At 36.5% G+C, this 17,720-nt stretch overlaps 1 protein-coding gene across 1 annotated transcript; it reads left to right on the top strand.

The window, feature by feature from the left end:
• Positions 1-9,978: 9,978 nt before the first annotated feature.
• LOC307190176 (stromelysin-1-like) lies at positions 9,979-16,691 on the top strand (the record flags this gene model as incomplete). Its single annotated transcript, XM_079929218.1, has 10 exons — positions 9,979-10,367; positions 11,138-11,382; positions 11,473-11,621; positions 11,746-11,871; positions 12,253-12,417; positions 12,604-12,748; positions 13,645-13,778; positions 14,294-14,453; positions 15,556-15,659; positions 16,591-16,691. The coding sequence occupies exons 1-10, from the start codon at positions 10,257-10,259 to the stop codon at positions 16,689-16,691; spliced, it is 1,440 nt and encodes a 479-aa protein (XP_079785344.1). The 5' UTR covers positions 9,979-10,256.
• Positions 16,692-17,720: the final 1,029 nt, after the last annotated feature.

Below are 17,720 nucleotides of genomic sequence, written 5' to 3'. Positions count from 1 at the left end.
CTATGAAGATAAACTAATTTATTAGTATAAATTCAGGAACCTTAAGAACCATAGTATGGAAAGAAAAAAACCATTATTTAGGGAATCAGTTTTTGGCAGTACAATCCATAAACTTGAGCAAACACAGATACTAATTCTGTGTATGCCAACAATCCTAGGATAGAGGTGATCATTTTCACGATTCATTGTATGCTGACAATCTCTTAGTTTCATAGTGACACATAAAGATGAAATTATATTATAGAGAATTTAGAGATCCTTATAAAGAAACACAAGTTTATAAGGTCACGTAGTCTCTTGTGATTCTGGGATAAAATTTTCAGAATGCCCAATTGATCATTTAGCAATGATCTTTTTAAAGATCAATGTAAATACCTGTGTGTATTTACAGAGGAGCTATAATTCATCATCCATCCCAGACAGTTAGGGGATGAGGGTAACTAGTATCCCCTGTTATTTAGAGAAGTCACTATCCACCAGAAAATTCAAACCATCATATCAGAAGCCTTCCTAATCTTTCTATTAGAAATTCTAGATTATATGACTGACTCATGTGGAAAGTAAATGAAGAGAAAGTCATCAAGAATATGCTCTACTTAGCATTCCCCCGTCTCTTGTTGATATTGCATACATTGGATGGAGATATTTTTATAGACCAGAAAGGCTATTTGTTTTAGTCTGACACGTGGCCTAAGCTTATGAAATCCTTGATTGAGAAGTGAACTTTTTCATTATCAAAAGACAAATGATGTAGGATTAGGTCCTTGCTGAGCCTCAAATCCTTAGTAGAGATGTTAAATTTGTCTAAATTTTATCCAAGGGTATTTGGGGTTTGTAATCTCTTCATCTGACAGGAGAAACTTATTCTGATTAGTCTCAACTAATCTACTGTTGATTCCTTCTATCATATTTTAAAATTTCAGTTATTGTATTCTTCAGTTCTGTTTGGTTTTTATTTTCTAATTCTTTGTTGAAATTCATACTGTTTTCAACCATTCTTCTTTCGAGTTTAGTGAACATTTTATGACCATTGCCTAGAACTCTTTATTGGATAGATAGCTTATCTTCACTTTTTAAAAGATATTGTTACTTTGTTTGGAACATTTTCCTCTGTCTCCTCATTTTGCCTATTTCTTTGTATTTACTTCTATGTATTAGGTAGGTCAGTTGAATTTCCAGATCTTGGAAAAGTGGTGTTATGTAGGGCATGTCCTATGGGGGTAAGCAATATGTTCCCCTCTGGTTATTAAAGCTATATGCTGTAGAAGTGTGCCCTAATTGAGTTGTGTGCCCTCTTCTTTTGTGGCTGGCCCAACTACAGTGTGTACACTGGAAGGTGGAGCTGGCCCAAATGGCTGCTAGGTCCTGTCTCAGGCAGTGGCTGTGGGCCTGCTAGAGGGTGGAACCATGTCCCTGTGGAGCTAGCTGCACAAGCTGGGGTCCATGGGCCCTCTGGGCTGGTGTCAGCCCACGGGTGGGCAGGGGTAGGACAGACATTTTTATTGCTATTTTAAGAATAAAGAAAATAGGACACAGAGAAGGTAAATAATTTATTTGGTGTCACAGACCTAGTAAGTCCATATTAAGATTCTAACTGCGGACTGTTTCACCCAAACTCAAGCTGTTTCTACTATCCCACTTTGATTCTATTGACTGATAATCTTTCAACTAATAAGGAGCATGATCTGATACAATTTGGCTCAACTATTAGGGGCAAGATAAAAGAGTTAATAAATTATCAACAGCAAAAAATCTTACTCTAATTCTGTGCTTTTTTGGAACAGTCAAGTTGACAATAAAATATCTTGAGGGAGATGTGAATATAAGTAAGGGTGGAAATTTGAGAAGTTTTTCCACTTTTCCTCTAAATTCATGACTTGGAACCGTATGTTGCAATCTTATAATTGCATAAAATATGATTTTCAGAGGAAGGACGGATTGTGAAACATGTTTGGGGCCACAAAGGTACTGAATTGTGTGTTTATGCTTAGAACCTTAGAGTTGGATTTTTTAATGAGCACTTAGGAATTCATGGCTAGCAAGATTTTTACTAATGCTTTCTGGAATTGGAGTTTTGACCAACCTTGCTGACTGAGGATACTTTGGATTTTTTAATCTCAATAACACATAATCACTGCTCATAGACGTTTGTCCTAACTGGGTTGCATATGGACAGCACAAGTGAAAGATAATTGACAGGAAAGACTGGACTTAGAAAGAGGAGAGGGAAGTCAGAACATCAGAAATTCATGATAGGAGGCCCTAATATTGAAGACTATGAGACATACACTGGCATAATAAACATATCCAGTATTTAGTTTTTGAAAATATGAATATTTGAGAGAGAAAATTTTTGGAAAGGGTTAGGTCCAGGCTAAGATGGTGTTATAAATAAATGAAATGCAGAGATTGAATTTAGTCTGAAGACATTACAAACTCTTGTTTCTATTTGATTTATAGGTTTTGACTGAACAACATGTGCATCATCTCTGCTACTTACTGTGTATGTGAACTTGAACAAATGTTTTAACTTTTCTGAACTCCATTTTTTCATCTGTGAACTGAGGATACTGATATTTACTTTGTAATGTAGGTGTAAAGATTACACATAATATAACATGCTGGGTTCATAGTAGATAATCAATATATAGTGGCTTTCTCCTTTCTTAAAAGAGAGTTCTGATACATACCTGTTTGACAATACTACACACTCTGAGAAGAGTAAGAGACACTAATTACCTAAAAGTATATAAAATAATGAAAGTTCAGAATCTTTTTTTCCATTATTCTAATGGTATAGCTTTAATGGAGAGTAAGCTGGCACACCAACACCTGGTCTCTAGGTTTATGTGAGTTAGCTCTGCCTTGGTACATATCCAACTCTAATTTAGTTATACAATACAATTTCATTTTGTCCTTCCTACATAATATGACCCATCCAAAAATATATGTCAACATTAACAAATCATGACTCATAAGAAGGTGAAGTGTCTCAGCCATGGCAAAGCAGTGCGTAGGATCATTACACAGATTTGTCAGGGCAATGAGTATCAATGGTTACAGATATTTGACCTAACCCTCAGAATAAAGCACTTATAAATTCCAGAATTTAAGCAAAAAATATATGGATAACAAAGAAAAAGTAATTCAGCCAAGTGTAAATACCCCAAACTTTCATCTATTTCAGAGGTGCATAAGGCATGGAGTAGAGACTTTTCCAGTGAGAGACTGAATAGACAAACAGACAATGATTGTACTATATATAAAAATAGAACTTTGACCCACAACCTGTAGCAACTTGCCCAGGAAACCAATCTCCTTATCTTCAATAAACAACCTAGGAAGCCAGCTTGTTGTAAGTGGAGGAAGCTAGATTGATATCTCTAGTGACAATCCAGGATGCTAAACAATAACTTCTGTGACAATCAATCTAAAATGGCTAAGATTTTCTGAGAAACTGATGGGCTTATTTTTGTCTCATTACCAACTGAGGATCCAATTGGATTTTCTAACCAATTTCACAGGATACGCACTTCTAGTTAGCCCACCTACAGCATCCCCAGATCAATAGCTTTCAATCAGGATATACACAAAACGTTCCCTTTTCCCCACTGTAATGTTTCCCATGTGTCTATCTGCTTTGAGTCTCTGCGAAAACACACGTTTTGGTGGCTGACTCCCTTGCTACAGCAAGCTCTGGATAAATAGCAATTGCTTGGTCGCATTTGGTTGGTCTTTGTTTTTTTCCACACCAGGGAGAGACCTGCCAAGTCACAAAGAAAGGAACTCAATCTCAACTGTAGATGAGCTAGTTTCAATTCTTCCCATTTTGCAAGATTATTGGCATCCATGCCTTTTTAATCCTTCCTGTCCCTTTTCTGTCTGTGTCATCTGTTTCCATTCTCAATTCTTTTTACTTATATCTGCAATCCTTCAGATTTCCCTTACAGCTCACTTAGATAATTATAATAAACCAGTCAACTTTACCTTATTTTTATTCTAATCCACCTCAATCACTACTGCTGGATAAATCTCATAGAAGCAAGGTTCCAATGTTTTCACTTATCTTACAAAAAACATTAAATGGGAAAATTTTCAGTCTAAGAAAACAAATGGCCTCAATCAAAATCCCAGCAAGTTATTTTTTGGGTATAACAAACTAATACTAAAGTTTATATGGAGAGGCAGAAGATCCAGAATAGCCAACACAGTGTTGAAGGAGAACAATTTGCTACAGTAATCAACTCAGTGTGGTATGGGCAAAAGAATAGACAAATAGATCAATGAAACAGAATAGAGAGCCCAGATACAGATTCACATAAATATAGTCAACTGATCTTTGACAAAGGATCAAAAGCAATGCAATGGAGCAAAGATAGTGTTTTCAACAAATGGTGTTGGGACAACTGGACATGCACATGGAAAAAACTGAATTGAGATACAGTCTTACACTCTTCACAAAAATTAGCTCAAAATGAATTACAGACCTAAATGTAAAACACAACACTATATATAATTAGAAAATTATATATATGTATATTTAATAGTTCTTTAAAAAAAAGAAGACGCTGGCTAGTAGCCACTGAAGTAGTCTTTCCCAAACTTGCACTACAGCACATAAAAAGCAAGGAAAAAAAGAAGTTATAACATTGAAAACAAAGTTGCTGTTTTAGAATACATTTTCCCACTGTTTATAAGGACAGAGAAGTTATATTGGATAAAACAAAAGATTGCTTATCTATGTTTATCATATGAAACCTCAGGAACTTATGGTCATTTGAAAGAACTAAAAATATATTTTTTTCCTCAAATGTCTGATCAGAGACAAGGACATTTATTTTTCTATGAATGAGAAAACACTGAAGCCACATCTCAATCGGATGGTTGTTGATTCTGGAAGAGAGAAAAGAAATTGTGACCGTAGAGTTGCATACCCATCCAAGATATCTTCCATAAGAGAGGTTAACAAAAGAGATGCTCAGATATGGTAGAATCAGTAAATTTCTCCTGAACCACCCTTGGAAAATTACTTAAAGACATACAATTGCCAACTGACTCAAAATGAACAATTCCAGAATGCATAGTTCAGGCTCTAAAAAGTTTAACAGAGCTATCTTTTCTCGGTTTGTTTGCAGTTTTCTAACTGAAAGGTGACTTAGGTGGATTTGGCAGTATGGGGTTATGCTTGGTCCGTGCTGCTTCTCACACTTATTTCTCTTCTGCTTCTACTCTAATCATCATATGAGAAAAAGTGTTTCTCAAGCAACATTTTATATCCTACAATCAGATGAAATATACTGCCCATTGGAGTACCACTAAAAACTTTGTTTGCAAAATTGAAATAATTATGCCAAGAATATTACAAAATGCTCTCCTTCTTTCCATAAAATCAGAGTTGCCTGGAGTCACATAATGGCCATTGTCATTGCCAAGGAATTTGAATATGGATTTCAACACATTTACCACTCCTGTTGAGTGATCTGAGTCATTAGGCTTTTATAAATGAAAAAGATAGTCATTCCACGTGCAAGTATTATCTGTTCTCAATTCCCTATTTCTACTGTAGTTCACACTCCAACTAAAATGTTTGAATGTTTCTGTGGAAAACAGACATAAAAATTAGCATATATGATCTTATTTCAACCATGAAAAATGTACATTTTAAAAAACCCATAGGCAACATGTTTTATTTTATAATGCAGAGGGAATATATCACCTTATTAGTACTTATTTTTGGCTGGTGAGATTCAGTTTTGTGGAAAAAAAATAGATAACATTTTATAAATTTTCCATGATCAGCATGATGTAAAAATGTATACACAGGTATTAAAAAATCAAAAGTACAGTAAAGTGTTAACAGTGTTTTTCTCCTAGCAACTTGAATGTAAATGATTTATTTTCCTCTAACTTTTTTATATTTTAAATTTTCTAGAGTAAAAATACAAAATTTTATTGAAATGTAAGAAATTTAATTGAATGTATATTGTAGAAACATGGCTTTCCATCACCAACAAAATCAACTAAACATCTACAGTAATTCCCCTTACATACTAACGAATTCCATTCCGAGAGTGCGTTCATAAGTCCAACTTGTTCATAAGTCCAACAAAGTTAGCCTAGGTACCCAACTAACACAGCCAGCTATATAGTACTGTACTGTAATAGGTTTATAATTCTTTTCACACAAATAATACATAAAAATCAAACAAACACAAAAAATAAAGAAAACATTTTTAATCTTACAGTACAGTACCTTGGAAAGTACGGTAGTACAGTACAACAGCTGGCATAAAGGGGCTGGCTTCGACTGAATGGGCAAGAAGAGTTACTGACTGGAGGAGGGAGAGGAAGTGGGAGATGGTAGAGCTGAAAGATGGTCAGCAATAGGAGACGGAGGGCAAGCTGAAATTTCACTCACGCCGGACGTTGATGGAACGCACGTTCGCATCGTTGAAAGTTTGCAGCCTGAAGGTTCATATGTAGGGGACTTGCTGTAAAATAAATTAAATAAACTAAACATATTAGCTGCAGGCTAATGGCCTTCCATGATGGGCTTCAATCTGTCTTCCATAACTTTATTTTTCATTTTTCATTATTCCCCTTCACACATTTTTCATTTCAATAAAAAATTAACCCTTTGCCATTTTACATATAGACTAAATTTTCTTGACTCTGTATGGTTGTTTATCCTGTTCCTGGATTTTCCTCTATGTCCAAATCATTTCAGGCTTCACTTATTTGTGGCTTTACCTTGGGCTTTTTCTAAACTAAACAGCTTTCCTTCTGCATATTTCCTGTACAGCTTCTTTCTTTATTTCTTATAAAATCTTATGCAGAGGTCATCTCCTCTACTAGATTATACCCTTTTCTCCTGTATTCATTCTTTCATTCTGTCATCTCATCCTTCCTTCTTTCCTATTTTTAAGTAGTTAATTTGGTCACTTTTTTTCTATATTTCTCTTTTAAATATTATCTCCAAATCTACAGTCTTACTTTGTTTATTCTGAAGCATTTAAGACTCAGACACTTGAGAAATTAATGAATAGCTAAAAGAATGATATATCAGCTGGAGGTAACAATGATCATGTGTTATCTCATCTGATTAGTCATGGTGAATCATAATAAATAGGAAGACAAAAGTGAAAAGTTATGAGACAAAATGTTACTTGGACTAACTGCCTGCTTTTGAATCTAAGTTTGGATCAGATTTAAGTTTACTTCTAGACCTCTGATCCCTGGAGTTTAGATTTACAAAAGCACTCATTCTGACCCTTGTATATATTTCACCATATGACAAATGATTGTTCTGTGGAACAGTCATTTTCCTTCCTGTGCAGAAAAAGCCCATTTTTTCCCCTAGTGTTCATAACTCCCCTCTACATTTGATGTATTGGGTTAGCCAAAAATTTCGACAGAAAAACCCGAACGAACTTTTTGGCCAAGTCAATATTTACTCTTTCTTACTCTTTTTCCTTCTTTTTTTCCTTATTTCCCTTTCCCTTTCTCTTTCCCTTCCCTCTTCCTTCCTCCATTTTGTCTTTCCTTCCTCTTTCCTTCCTTCCTCTTCCCTCCCTTCCTTCCTCCACTCAGTTACTCTGTAATTTGCCTATTCCTTTGCATTAATCTGTTCCCTTTTAAAATTTAATCCACAAAATTCAAACTATCTCATTCATTGTCAGAAAATTCCTGATTCCAGTCTTAGTTTGGGTGTTCAATAGATATAGGAGTAAGGATTTTAAATATATAAGTCTTTTATTTATTCTCTTATTAGAGAGACAAGATGATAGCTTGAAACTTTTTCTATGAAAATAAAATAAAATAAATCAGTTATTAGGGTATTTAGTAAATATGACATGTAAGATCTGGGAATTTAGATATGCATCATTTGTGAAATTTTTGACTTTTCATTTACCTCTTTGACTTTTGCTGTGAGCCTTTCATTCATAATTAATATATTAATTAATTCTCTACCCAATTTTGAGGTTCCTGCTGTATGCAAGGCCCCACCCTAAGTATTAGGAGTACAGAAATAAATGGGAAACAGTCTCTACCCTCAAGAATTTACAGTAATATGGGGAGGCAGATAAGTAAACCATTAAACTACAGTTCAGTATGAAAAATCAGGCAGGTACAGATACTGTTAAGAAATAAGTAATGAACTCTTCCTGGGGCTCAAGGAAGACCTCTCAGAGAAGTCTGTTTTAAAAGATGACAAAGTTCTGCATTGGAAAACTTGTGTTTTTCTCAGGAAAAATATGGCCTCTTTTGTCAATCACTTTTGAACAGTTGGGAAAATAAACATAAAATCTGTCAAGTTTCCCTCTAAATTTAAAAAATGTTTTATAAATTATGCTAGCAGTGAAAATTTACAAAGAAAAACCCTTAACTTAGAAGGAATTGACAATTGTGGATGTCACAACTCTTCTGCTTTTAATTTCTCACTACCTTTTCTGCCTGACTTCATTGTTTCTTCCTGGAATTCGTATCTGGTGCAAGCCTTTACCACTCCAACCCCCTTAGCTTCCCTGACATCAGTGTAAACAAGTATTTTACCCTTATCTCAGTCAAAATGAAACAAGACACTAAGGAATATAGAACTCTAGTTTTGAGTGTCTTTGAACAGAATCTAGCCTAAAAATGGATGCTTAAATGTACCATATAACCCCCTGCCAAGTGGTCATTAGGCATCTGGAAACCTGCAGCTACAGGTTACAACCACTGAGGAATTCTATTACATCTTCTATAAATATTGAGTGAAACATCTCCAATATTTCTTTAAAAATGCACAAAAAGTAAAGCAAAAAAGGAAAATGCAAAAGGGATGCAAGTGGGAGAAATCAAAACGTACACTTATTAAATGTTCATTAAATGCACATTTTTATTCATCATTTTATTTAATTCTCACTCCCAGGATATTCTGCTCTTTAGTAAACAAATAGGCAAGCAAACAAAGAAAAAAATAAAATGTGGTGATAAATAAAAGTTTGTGCACTTAGTAAATGTTTAATAAGTGTAAGTTTTTCTTCCTCCCACTTGCATCCCTTTTGAATTTCTTTTTTAATTTATTTTTCTAAGGATATAGGAAGTGAGGTTGGTGGGGAGATAGGTGGGTGGCAGGTGGCAGGAGGATTGTATGTAAAGTGTTTAACAAAGTTTCTTCCTCTGGGAAGGTTTAGGATCTTCCTTACAAGCATTTATTTCACACAAGTGATGTGAGCAGCACTCCAGTTGACAAAGAAAAAGAAAGAAAAGTTAGGAAAGGGAAGGGAAGGAAAAGAAAAAGGAAAAAAAGGAGGAGAAGAGAAGAGAAAAATGGTAAGCAAGGGACAAGAATTTAGGATGGCTTGTTTTTAACTTTAAAATATGTACAAATTTGAATTTAGGGAGGAAGAAAAGAGATTGAAAGAGAATAAGAAAAGAATAGAAGATAAGACAGAGGAGAATTTCAGTCTAATGAACAAAGTAATTCATATCAATTCTTTGAGTATTTGTGGAGTAGCTATTACAGGTCCATCACCCATTAATAAATTGGGTACAGAATTAAGACCAACCAAAAGAAAATGGATATGTGTCCTTCTTCCTCAAAATCTTGAGGAATGAGCATCCTTCCCATGAGCATCTCCTCCTCAAGGACTAACAAGTCCAAGCAGAATGTGACAGTAGGTATTTCAAATCAAGTTTCAAAAAGTGAATTTCCCTTTCAATTTTATTCTAGATAGTATTTTTTCTGTTTTTACAGAATTTAATAGTATAGACTGTAGCTATTTATGTACAGATTTGCATTTACTTATATCTTATTACATTTGATTTTAAGTGTGTTCTTCTTAAAATAAAATTACATTTAAAAGTTCTACAGAATTCTGACTTTTTTACCATGTCAGCCTACTTCTCAAATCCACAAACATAAACTACCTAGTAAATTCCAGTCACTTTTTTTTTTCCAGAATAAAAAAAATGCCCCAGTTTTCTTCTTACCAAGACAGGAAGAGTTTCCTGGAGATTAATCACTCTTTTGACTTGCAAAATTGGAAAGGTTGAGAGAAATTAGTAAAGTAGGTTGTATCATCCTATTTTGGATTTGGAATTTTTGGAAATGGGTCTGCTGCCATTCATAGGAAAACAATCATGAGTCAAGCTGTGTGTGGGTGATCTAAACAAACATTGTCACCCTATAAAAGTCGGACTCCAGACCGTTAATCTAGAAGAAGATACACGGAGAGCAAGGCATTAAGACAACAGAGAGCTGTGAAAAGTCAATGGAAATGAGGAATCTTCCAGTTCTGCTGTTGCTATCTGTGGCAGTTTGCTCAGCCTATCCATTGGACAGAGCTGCAAAGGACGAGGATGACAGCATGAACCTTGTTCAGGTAATTAAGGGAGCCAGCCCTCATGCTCCCTGACAGGGCAAAGTGGAAACCCTCTCTGCTTTCTATTTATAAAACTCACAGAATTGTTTGAACTTAATGTATAGGAAGTTCAAAGGCAGAGAGTTATAGAGTGTTGTACGTGGTGAGGGTCTCAGTATCATCTATTTGGACTCCTCTTTTTATGCCAGAGAAACAAAAGCCAGAGATATTAGGTAATTTCCTAAGATCAAAGCCACCTTACTAGCAGCACTGCTTAAGACACATGATTAACAAGTGGAGAGTATATGAAATATATCTTGCTTTGGGACTTCTGTAGGTATTTTAATCCAATATAAAGTTAGATGGATATTTTTATTACTGGTGTCATGTTTAGACATAGAGATTTGTCTAAGTTTTTTTTCTTAAGCCAGGTCCTTGTGAGAAGCATAAAGTGGAAAATTGAATAAATGTAGCTGAAATATACAATTACGCACAAGGAAGTTTGTTTTGTTTTTCTCCATTAAGTTCCCTGGATAATTATCTTGGTTTTCCAGTTCATTGCAATTTTCATTGCTTTGGTAGTAAACTAAGCTGCAGAGATATTCTGTTACAAAGATAAAACGAAAGTGAGGAGGAGTCTGCAATTGAAGAATTAAACAAATATGACACTTACTTTGATTTCAATAAACTAGTGGAATATTTCATAGATTAAGTGAGCAACTGTACAAGTTTACCATAAACCACTAAAAATCATAAGAATGACCTAAAAACTATACTTATGTTTCTGCTAGCAATACCTCGAAAACTACTACAACCTTGAAAAGGATGTGAAACAGTTTGTTAGAAGAAAGGACAGTGGTCCTGTTGTTAAAAAAATACAAGAAATGCAGAGGTTCCTGGGGTTGGAGGTGACAGGGAAGCTGGACTCTGACACTCTGGAGGTGATACGCAAGCCCAGATGTGGGATTCCTGACATTGGTCACTTCAGCACCTTTCCTGGCATGCCCAAGTGGAGGAAAACTCACCTCACTTACAGGTAATGGGTCCAAAGAGATTTTGACATAATACTGAGATTTATAAATCACTATCACAGGAGAAATAGTATCTTCAATTTTTTTTCATACAGGATTGTGAATTATACACTGGATTTGCCAAGAGATGCTGTTGATTCTGCCATTGAGAAAGCTCTGACAGTCTGGGAGAAGGTGACTCCATTAACATTCTCCAGGATCAATGAAGGAGAGGCAGACATAATGATCATTTTTGCAGTTCGAGGTAAAAAACAGAAACAAGAAAAAAAAAAACCCATGAAATTTTATCTGTTGTTGTTTCATTAGAAAAGATCCCAGAGAGATCCTAATTACTAATCTTGCCAATAATTTTTTTTTTTCTCTCTTAGAACATGGAGACTTTAGCCCTTTTGATGGACCTGGAAATGTTTTGGCTCACGCCTATGCACCTGGGTCAGGGATTGATGGAGATGTTCACTTTGATGATGATGAAAAATGGACAAAGGATACATCAGGTTAGTTATACATCTCTCAGAATGATTTCAGTGTGGATTTTTGTTTTAACTTGGAGAACTCTTAATAGCTAAGAATACTGAAGAAATGGGGTGTTATGGATTTCCCAATGGGTCAAGAATCAGCAGAATCAGGCTGGAGATGGGAGTAATTGGATATGGCTGGTACTTTGTCCCAGAGATTGATTTCAAGAATGAGCCTTGAAAAACACTTGGCTTTCCATTAAGTGTACTCAGTCAATTGATCAATTAACCAAAACAAAAAAAAGAGGGGGTGAAGCACTGTGTGCTTCCAGGAAGTAAACAAATATAATACACAGCTGATCTGTGTAATGTACATGTATTTAAGGAATGAGTAACTATTACTTATGATTTCTTAAATAGGGATCAATTTATTCCTCGTTGCTGCCCATGAACTTGGCCATTCCCTGGGTCTCCAACACTCGACCCACAGGGAAGCTTTGATGTATCCAGTCTACAACACATTCACAGACCTGGCTCGGTTCCACCTTTCTCAAGATGATGTGAATGGCATTCAGTCCCTGTATGGTGAGTGATGCTGGAAAAATTAGGTATTGTAACTTTGCAATGATGGTCTTCAGGAAAGCTTCAAAATGCTGCATAAAGCATTTGTAATTTAACTCAAAGCACTTTGAGAATGTTTGGAAAGGATATAAATTGACAGAAGACTCACATTTCTTCTAATGTTTGCATCCTCATATCTGTTCCCTTTAGGACCTCCCACAGCTTCTCCAGATGACCCTGTGGTGCCCACAGAATCTGTGCCTCCAGAACCTGGCACACCAGCCAAATGTGATCCTGCTTTGTCCTTTGATGCAGTCAGCACTCTGAGGGGAGAAACTCTGTTCTTTAAAGACAGGTCAGACCAGAAAACTATATTTTCCTATCTATTCTTTTTATGTATCTATACAATGCTTAGAGAGGAAAACAAACAGAAACTTGATAAGGATTTTTAAATATTTAAAACAAAAAATTTTGCTCTGAACTTGGAATCTTTCTGATGCTTCACTTTCCATATTTTCCTAAAATTGTCAAGTTCATTTTCAAAGACTTAAGATGATTTGATTTTAATCCTGTAATTGTCATTCCCAAATGTTATAAGTTACAGTTGCTTTTCAAAAGTCACAATTAGAACTTTAGAATCAGAATTTTATCTTTACTTCCTTTAAAAATGATACCAGGATACCATTACATTTAATCAATTAATTTACTCACTGCTGGATAAATATGCACATGATAAAACTGCACAAGTGGAAAGAAAGTTAAAAGAAAGTCATCACCACATCATTGACTCTTAGTTCCTCACTTCTCCCTATCTTCATCCATAGTGATGAACTCTTAAATATCCTTCCAGAATTGTTCTGTGTATATATAAAAATATACTTACATGCATGTATACATACACACACATCTGCCTATCTTTTTGAAAATATAAACGATGGTATAATATATATATACTGTTTTGCATGAATTGTAGGTATTTAAAGGTTACAGTCAGCTGATTAATTTGCATTGTAAGATAACTTTCCTTTCACAGAAGACATTACTCTGGAATCCTATGGCAACAGGTCCAGTGCAATCTTCTGGAAAAAAAGGAAAGATTTTTCCCCAGTGACAACATGCCTGATTTCTGTCTGTCATTGAGCCTACAGGATGTGGGAATGGGGGAAGATGGGTGAGACAGGACAATGAAGAAAATATGCTGAAAGGTGAAAGACTTCTTTCAATTTTCATTTCTTTTTACATGTTTTTCAGACATTTTTGGCGCAAATCCTTCAGGACATTTGAACCTGAATTTCATTTGATCTCTTCGTTTTGGCCATCTCTTCCTTCAGGCATAGATGCTGCATATGAAGTTATTAGCAAAGACAGCGTTTTCATTTTTAAAGGTAATTGTTATATAATAATTTCTTTAACTTGCTGAAATAAAGCCTCTCACTGGAAAATTGATTAAGACTTTAACTGGGAAATTGCCCGGAGTTGTAAATTCCCTCATTTGGTCTGTGTTCATTCATTCAAGCTGCAAATTTTTGTTTAATGTCTATTTTGAGCTGGTGACTAAATCTAAAATTCTGGCTTCCTTTTTTTTTTCTTTTTTTACGGTACACGGGCCTCTCACTGTTGCGGCCTCTCCCTTTGCGGAACACAGGCTCCGGACGCGCAGGCTCAGTGGCCATGGCTCACAGGCCTTGCCGCTCCGCGGCATGTGGGATCTTCCCGGACCGGGGCACGAACCCGTGTCCCCTGTATTGGCAGGCGGACTCTCAACCACTGCGCCACCAGGGTAGCCCCCTGGCTTCCTTTATACTATGAAAATCAAAGGTGCTAAGAAGTATTTCTAAAACCAAAGATATCTGTTATAGATTCAATGTGATTGTGATTTTTTTTTAAAAAAAAAACACAGGAAATCAGTTCTGGGCCATCAGAGGAAACGAGGTGTCAGCAGGTTACCCAAGAGACATCCATACCCTGGGTTTTCCTTCAACAATAAGGAAAGTAGATGCAGCCTTTTCTGATGAGGAAAGGAAGAAAACATACTTCTTTGTAGAGGACAAATACTGGAGGTAAAATTTGATTGGAATGACTTTGTATGATCCTAATTAGGGAAATTATTTTCTTTCTCTAAGGAAATCCCCCGCCTTACTCTTAGACCTGAGTCCCTCACAGTAGGAGTGGTGGGGCTTTAGACAACTGTGGGGAAGTGCTTACTTTCAAATATAGCAGTGCCTGATAACAGGCATTTCTTAAGCTCTCCTGTTTTGAGTCCCATGTACAATAAGCTGGAGCTTCCCTTTGTGCTGTAGCCCCATCCGCCTGGAGTGTGCTCCTTTCTCCTCCACCTACACAAACCCTGCCCATCCTCCAAGTCCTGGCTCAAGTCCCACTACTTCCATGAAGCTTTCCCTGCTGCATTCCAAACCCAACTGGGCTTTTCTTTTTTGAAAGAAGCCCTGCAAATCCAGGCCACGGGGAAATCATTCCTTTCCCTTTGTCTTATAGTCCACTCATTGTTAGTGTTTGTCTTGATTTCCCAACTGTACTATGTGATTCTCAAGGGCTTCCCTTAGCCTAACCCATTCATTACCTCTGCCTAAGAGGATGACAGGCAATAACAGTCTAGCTGTATAGGGCTCTCAGAGGGGCTAATTCTTGAGCTATCTGCCCAGACTCTGAGATCTGGGTGGACCAACCAAGGTCCAGCCAACGATCAAAGATGCACTTACTGTGCTTTGCTTCTTGTTCCAATCCCTTTTCATAGGAGACTGACATAGGAAATCCAGATGTGCAGGGTAGGGACAACATATATGTACAAAGTATGATAGAGAACTTCAAATTTGTATTTTAGATGAATGATTGAATTCACTTTATGTTCATATCTTTGTGATAGAAGGATGATTAAGATTCTTTCTGTCCAGACCTAAGAAATATGGTAACAAACAGCATCTGCTAGATCAGGATGTTACCTCTGTTTCTGGTAGAGATTTTAAAAGCTAAGTTTGCAGTACCATTAAAGTCACACATTTCTGTAGCACTAAACATGTCTGACATTTATTTGCAGTACTTGGAAAGTTTGTTAGAATTCCACATTAAACCTAACATGATTTACGAATTTTGGTAACATGACCTCCATGCAATGCTGAGCTTTGTTTCTTTTACTCGGTGCAGATTTGATGAGAAGAGACAATCCATGGAGCCAGGCTTTCCCAAGCAAATAGTGGAAGACTTCCCAGGGGTTTACCTAGAGGTGGATGCTGTTTTTGAAGCATTTGGTAAGAGGACACTTATTTTGTTGGCAGTGGGGCACTTGAAACAGTCTATAGTATCAAAGGGAAGAGGAAAATTGAAATAATATTTCATAACAGTTTTCTTTAACCAGGATCCTCCTCTCAACCCTAAATTTCAACTTATGAATTTCATATCAATTGTATGACTACCTCATATAATAAGCTATATAAAAATTACCTCAAGTGGTATGGCCAAGTTTACCACTGACCAACTGGCTTTCTCTATCCCGCTGCTGCTACTAATTCCCAGGGAGATTTTCTCTGTCTTTCCTGAGTAGTCAGTCAGTTGCCAATATTTAAATTTCCATGAGCCCAAAGTCTAAAAAAAGATTTTTTTCCTCCTCAGGGATAGATGGGTGGAGGGATAGATGATCTTTATTGAAAGGTAATCTAAGCACCATGATGGCAGAGCCATAAAGGATCATCAGGCTCTGAAAGAGTCCCTGTGCCTCTCTGAGGCCAGAAATGCCCCTCAGGCTGCCTCAGGAGGAAAAGGGAGGAGGAGTATTGGGAAAGAAAAGCTTAAAGATACCACAGTTTCCAAAGATTCAGAGAATTTTATCTGACTGCAAGCAGAATAACCTAATAACTCAGAGCATGATTTTGCTGTCAGACAGAGCTGAAGTTGAGTGCCGTCTCCATTCTTTCCTTGTTGAATGACCTTGGACAAGCATCTAAATTTGTCTGAACCTCAACTTCCTCATCTGTAAAATGGAGTTAGATATACATGCCTCTTAGGATTGTTGCAGAAATAAATGAAAAAACATCATGTAAAATGTTTAACATAGTCCCTGCCAAGTAGTATAATTCTATAAACACTTTCTGCTTTTAGGTATCTATTATTATGAGTTTTGTACTTTGCCAAATTTATTTATTGGAAAAAATATCTCACTATTTCCCCCGTCTGTATTTGCAGGGTTTTACTATTTCTTCAATGGATCTTTGCAGTTGGAGTTTGACCCAAATGCAAAGAAAGTGACACATGTTTTGAAGAGTAACAGCTGGTTGAATTGTTAGGAGAGATGCTTAGAAGGCATAACATGGGAATTCTAAATGAAGCTGATAACTCTTCACCTAAGTCTCTGTGAATTGAAATGGTTCATTTTCTCCTGTGTGTGCAGTGACTGAGAATGAGAGTGTGAGCTGGTGTGTCTTGCCCATTAGCTTCACAAATTACAGGGCATTCAAATGGGCTGTGTGTTTGCACTTTGCTCACATGGGGTAGCCTCCCACGGGGAAGGAAGAAGCACTTGTGCAACAGACAAGTGACTTTATATAGAATATTTTCTTATTATTTAATAAAGAGGAGTTGTCAGTTATTTTATTTTATTGTTCTGTTTGTTTCAAGGACTAGTTGTCCTCACAATCTTGGGCGCATTGTGGACTGAGCAGGAAACAGTAGAGGTGGCAGGATTAGGATCTCCACAGCTGGAGCCTCACAATGGGCTCATCCAGAAATGGAAACAATCTGCCACTTGCCCTCCCCAGGTACCCTACAAAAGAGATGCTATTTCCACCAACCAGGCATCATATGTGTTCCTGACATACCTAAGGAGAAAGATCTAGGGAAGTTGTCACCTTATAGGGCAGTCTCTGAAAAAAGTTGTGAAGCAGAATCCTATAATTATAGCAAATCACCTAGTTCACACACTTCATTATTCAGGTGGGGAAATAAACCTGTTGTTCATCTCTTGCTTTTACTTATATATTCTATAAATGGAGTCCCTTTCCCTGCCCTAGCAAACAAATGTGCTCATATTCCCCCTATTCACACATGAAAATATCCTCCTGTACTCATTTTGTATCTGTCCATGCCCACAAGCCCATGGACAACTGCATATCCTAAAATTGGTTTGTCACTCCTAAGTAATAAATGTAACATGGTATCTGCTACACAGTAAGAGCTCATTCATGCTGTAAATTATTAATTCATTTGAGAATAATCTTTTAATCATATTCCATGTGTCAAGCATTGTGCTAGGTTGTGGGCATAGGAGCCTGAGAAAATGGACACAGTCCCTGCCTCACTGAGGTTATAATCCAGCA

This window comes from Stenella coeruleoalba, assembly GCF_951394435.1.
Source record: "Stenella coeruleoalba genome assembly, chromosome: 8".
In the NCBI taxonomy this organism is placed as follows: domain Eukaryota; kingdom Metazoa; phylum Chordata; class Mammalia; order Artiodactyla; family Delphinidae; genus Stenella; species Stenella coeruleoalba.
The sequence above is the reverse complement of the archived record's forward strand: the minus strand, read 5'-3'. Positions and strand labels throughout refer to the sequence as shown.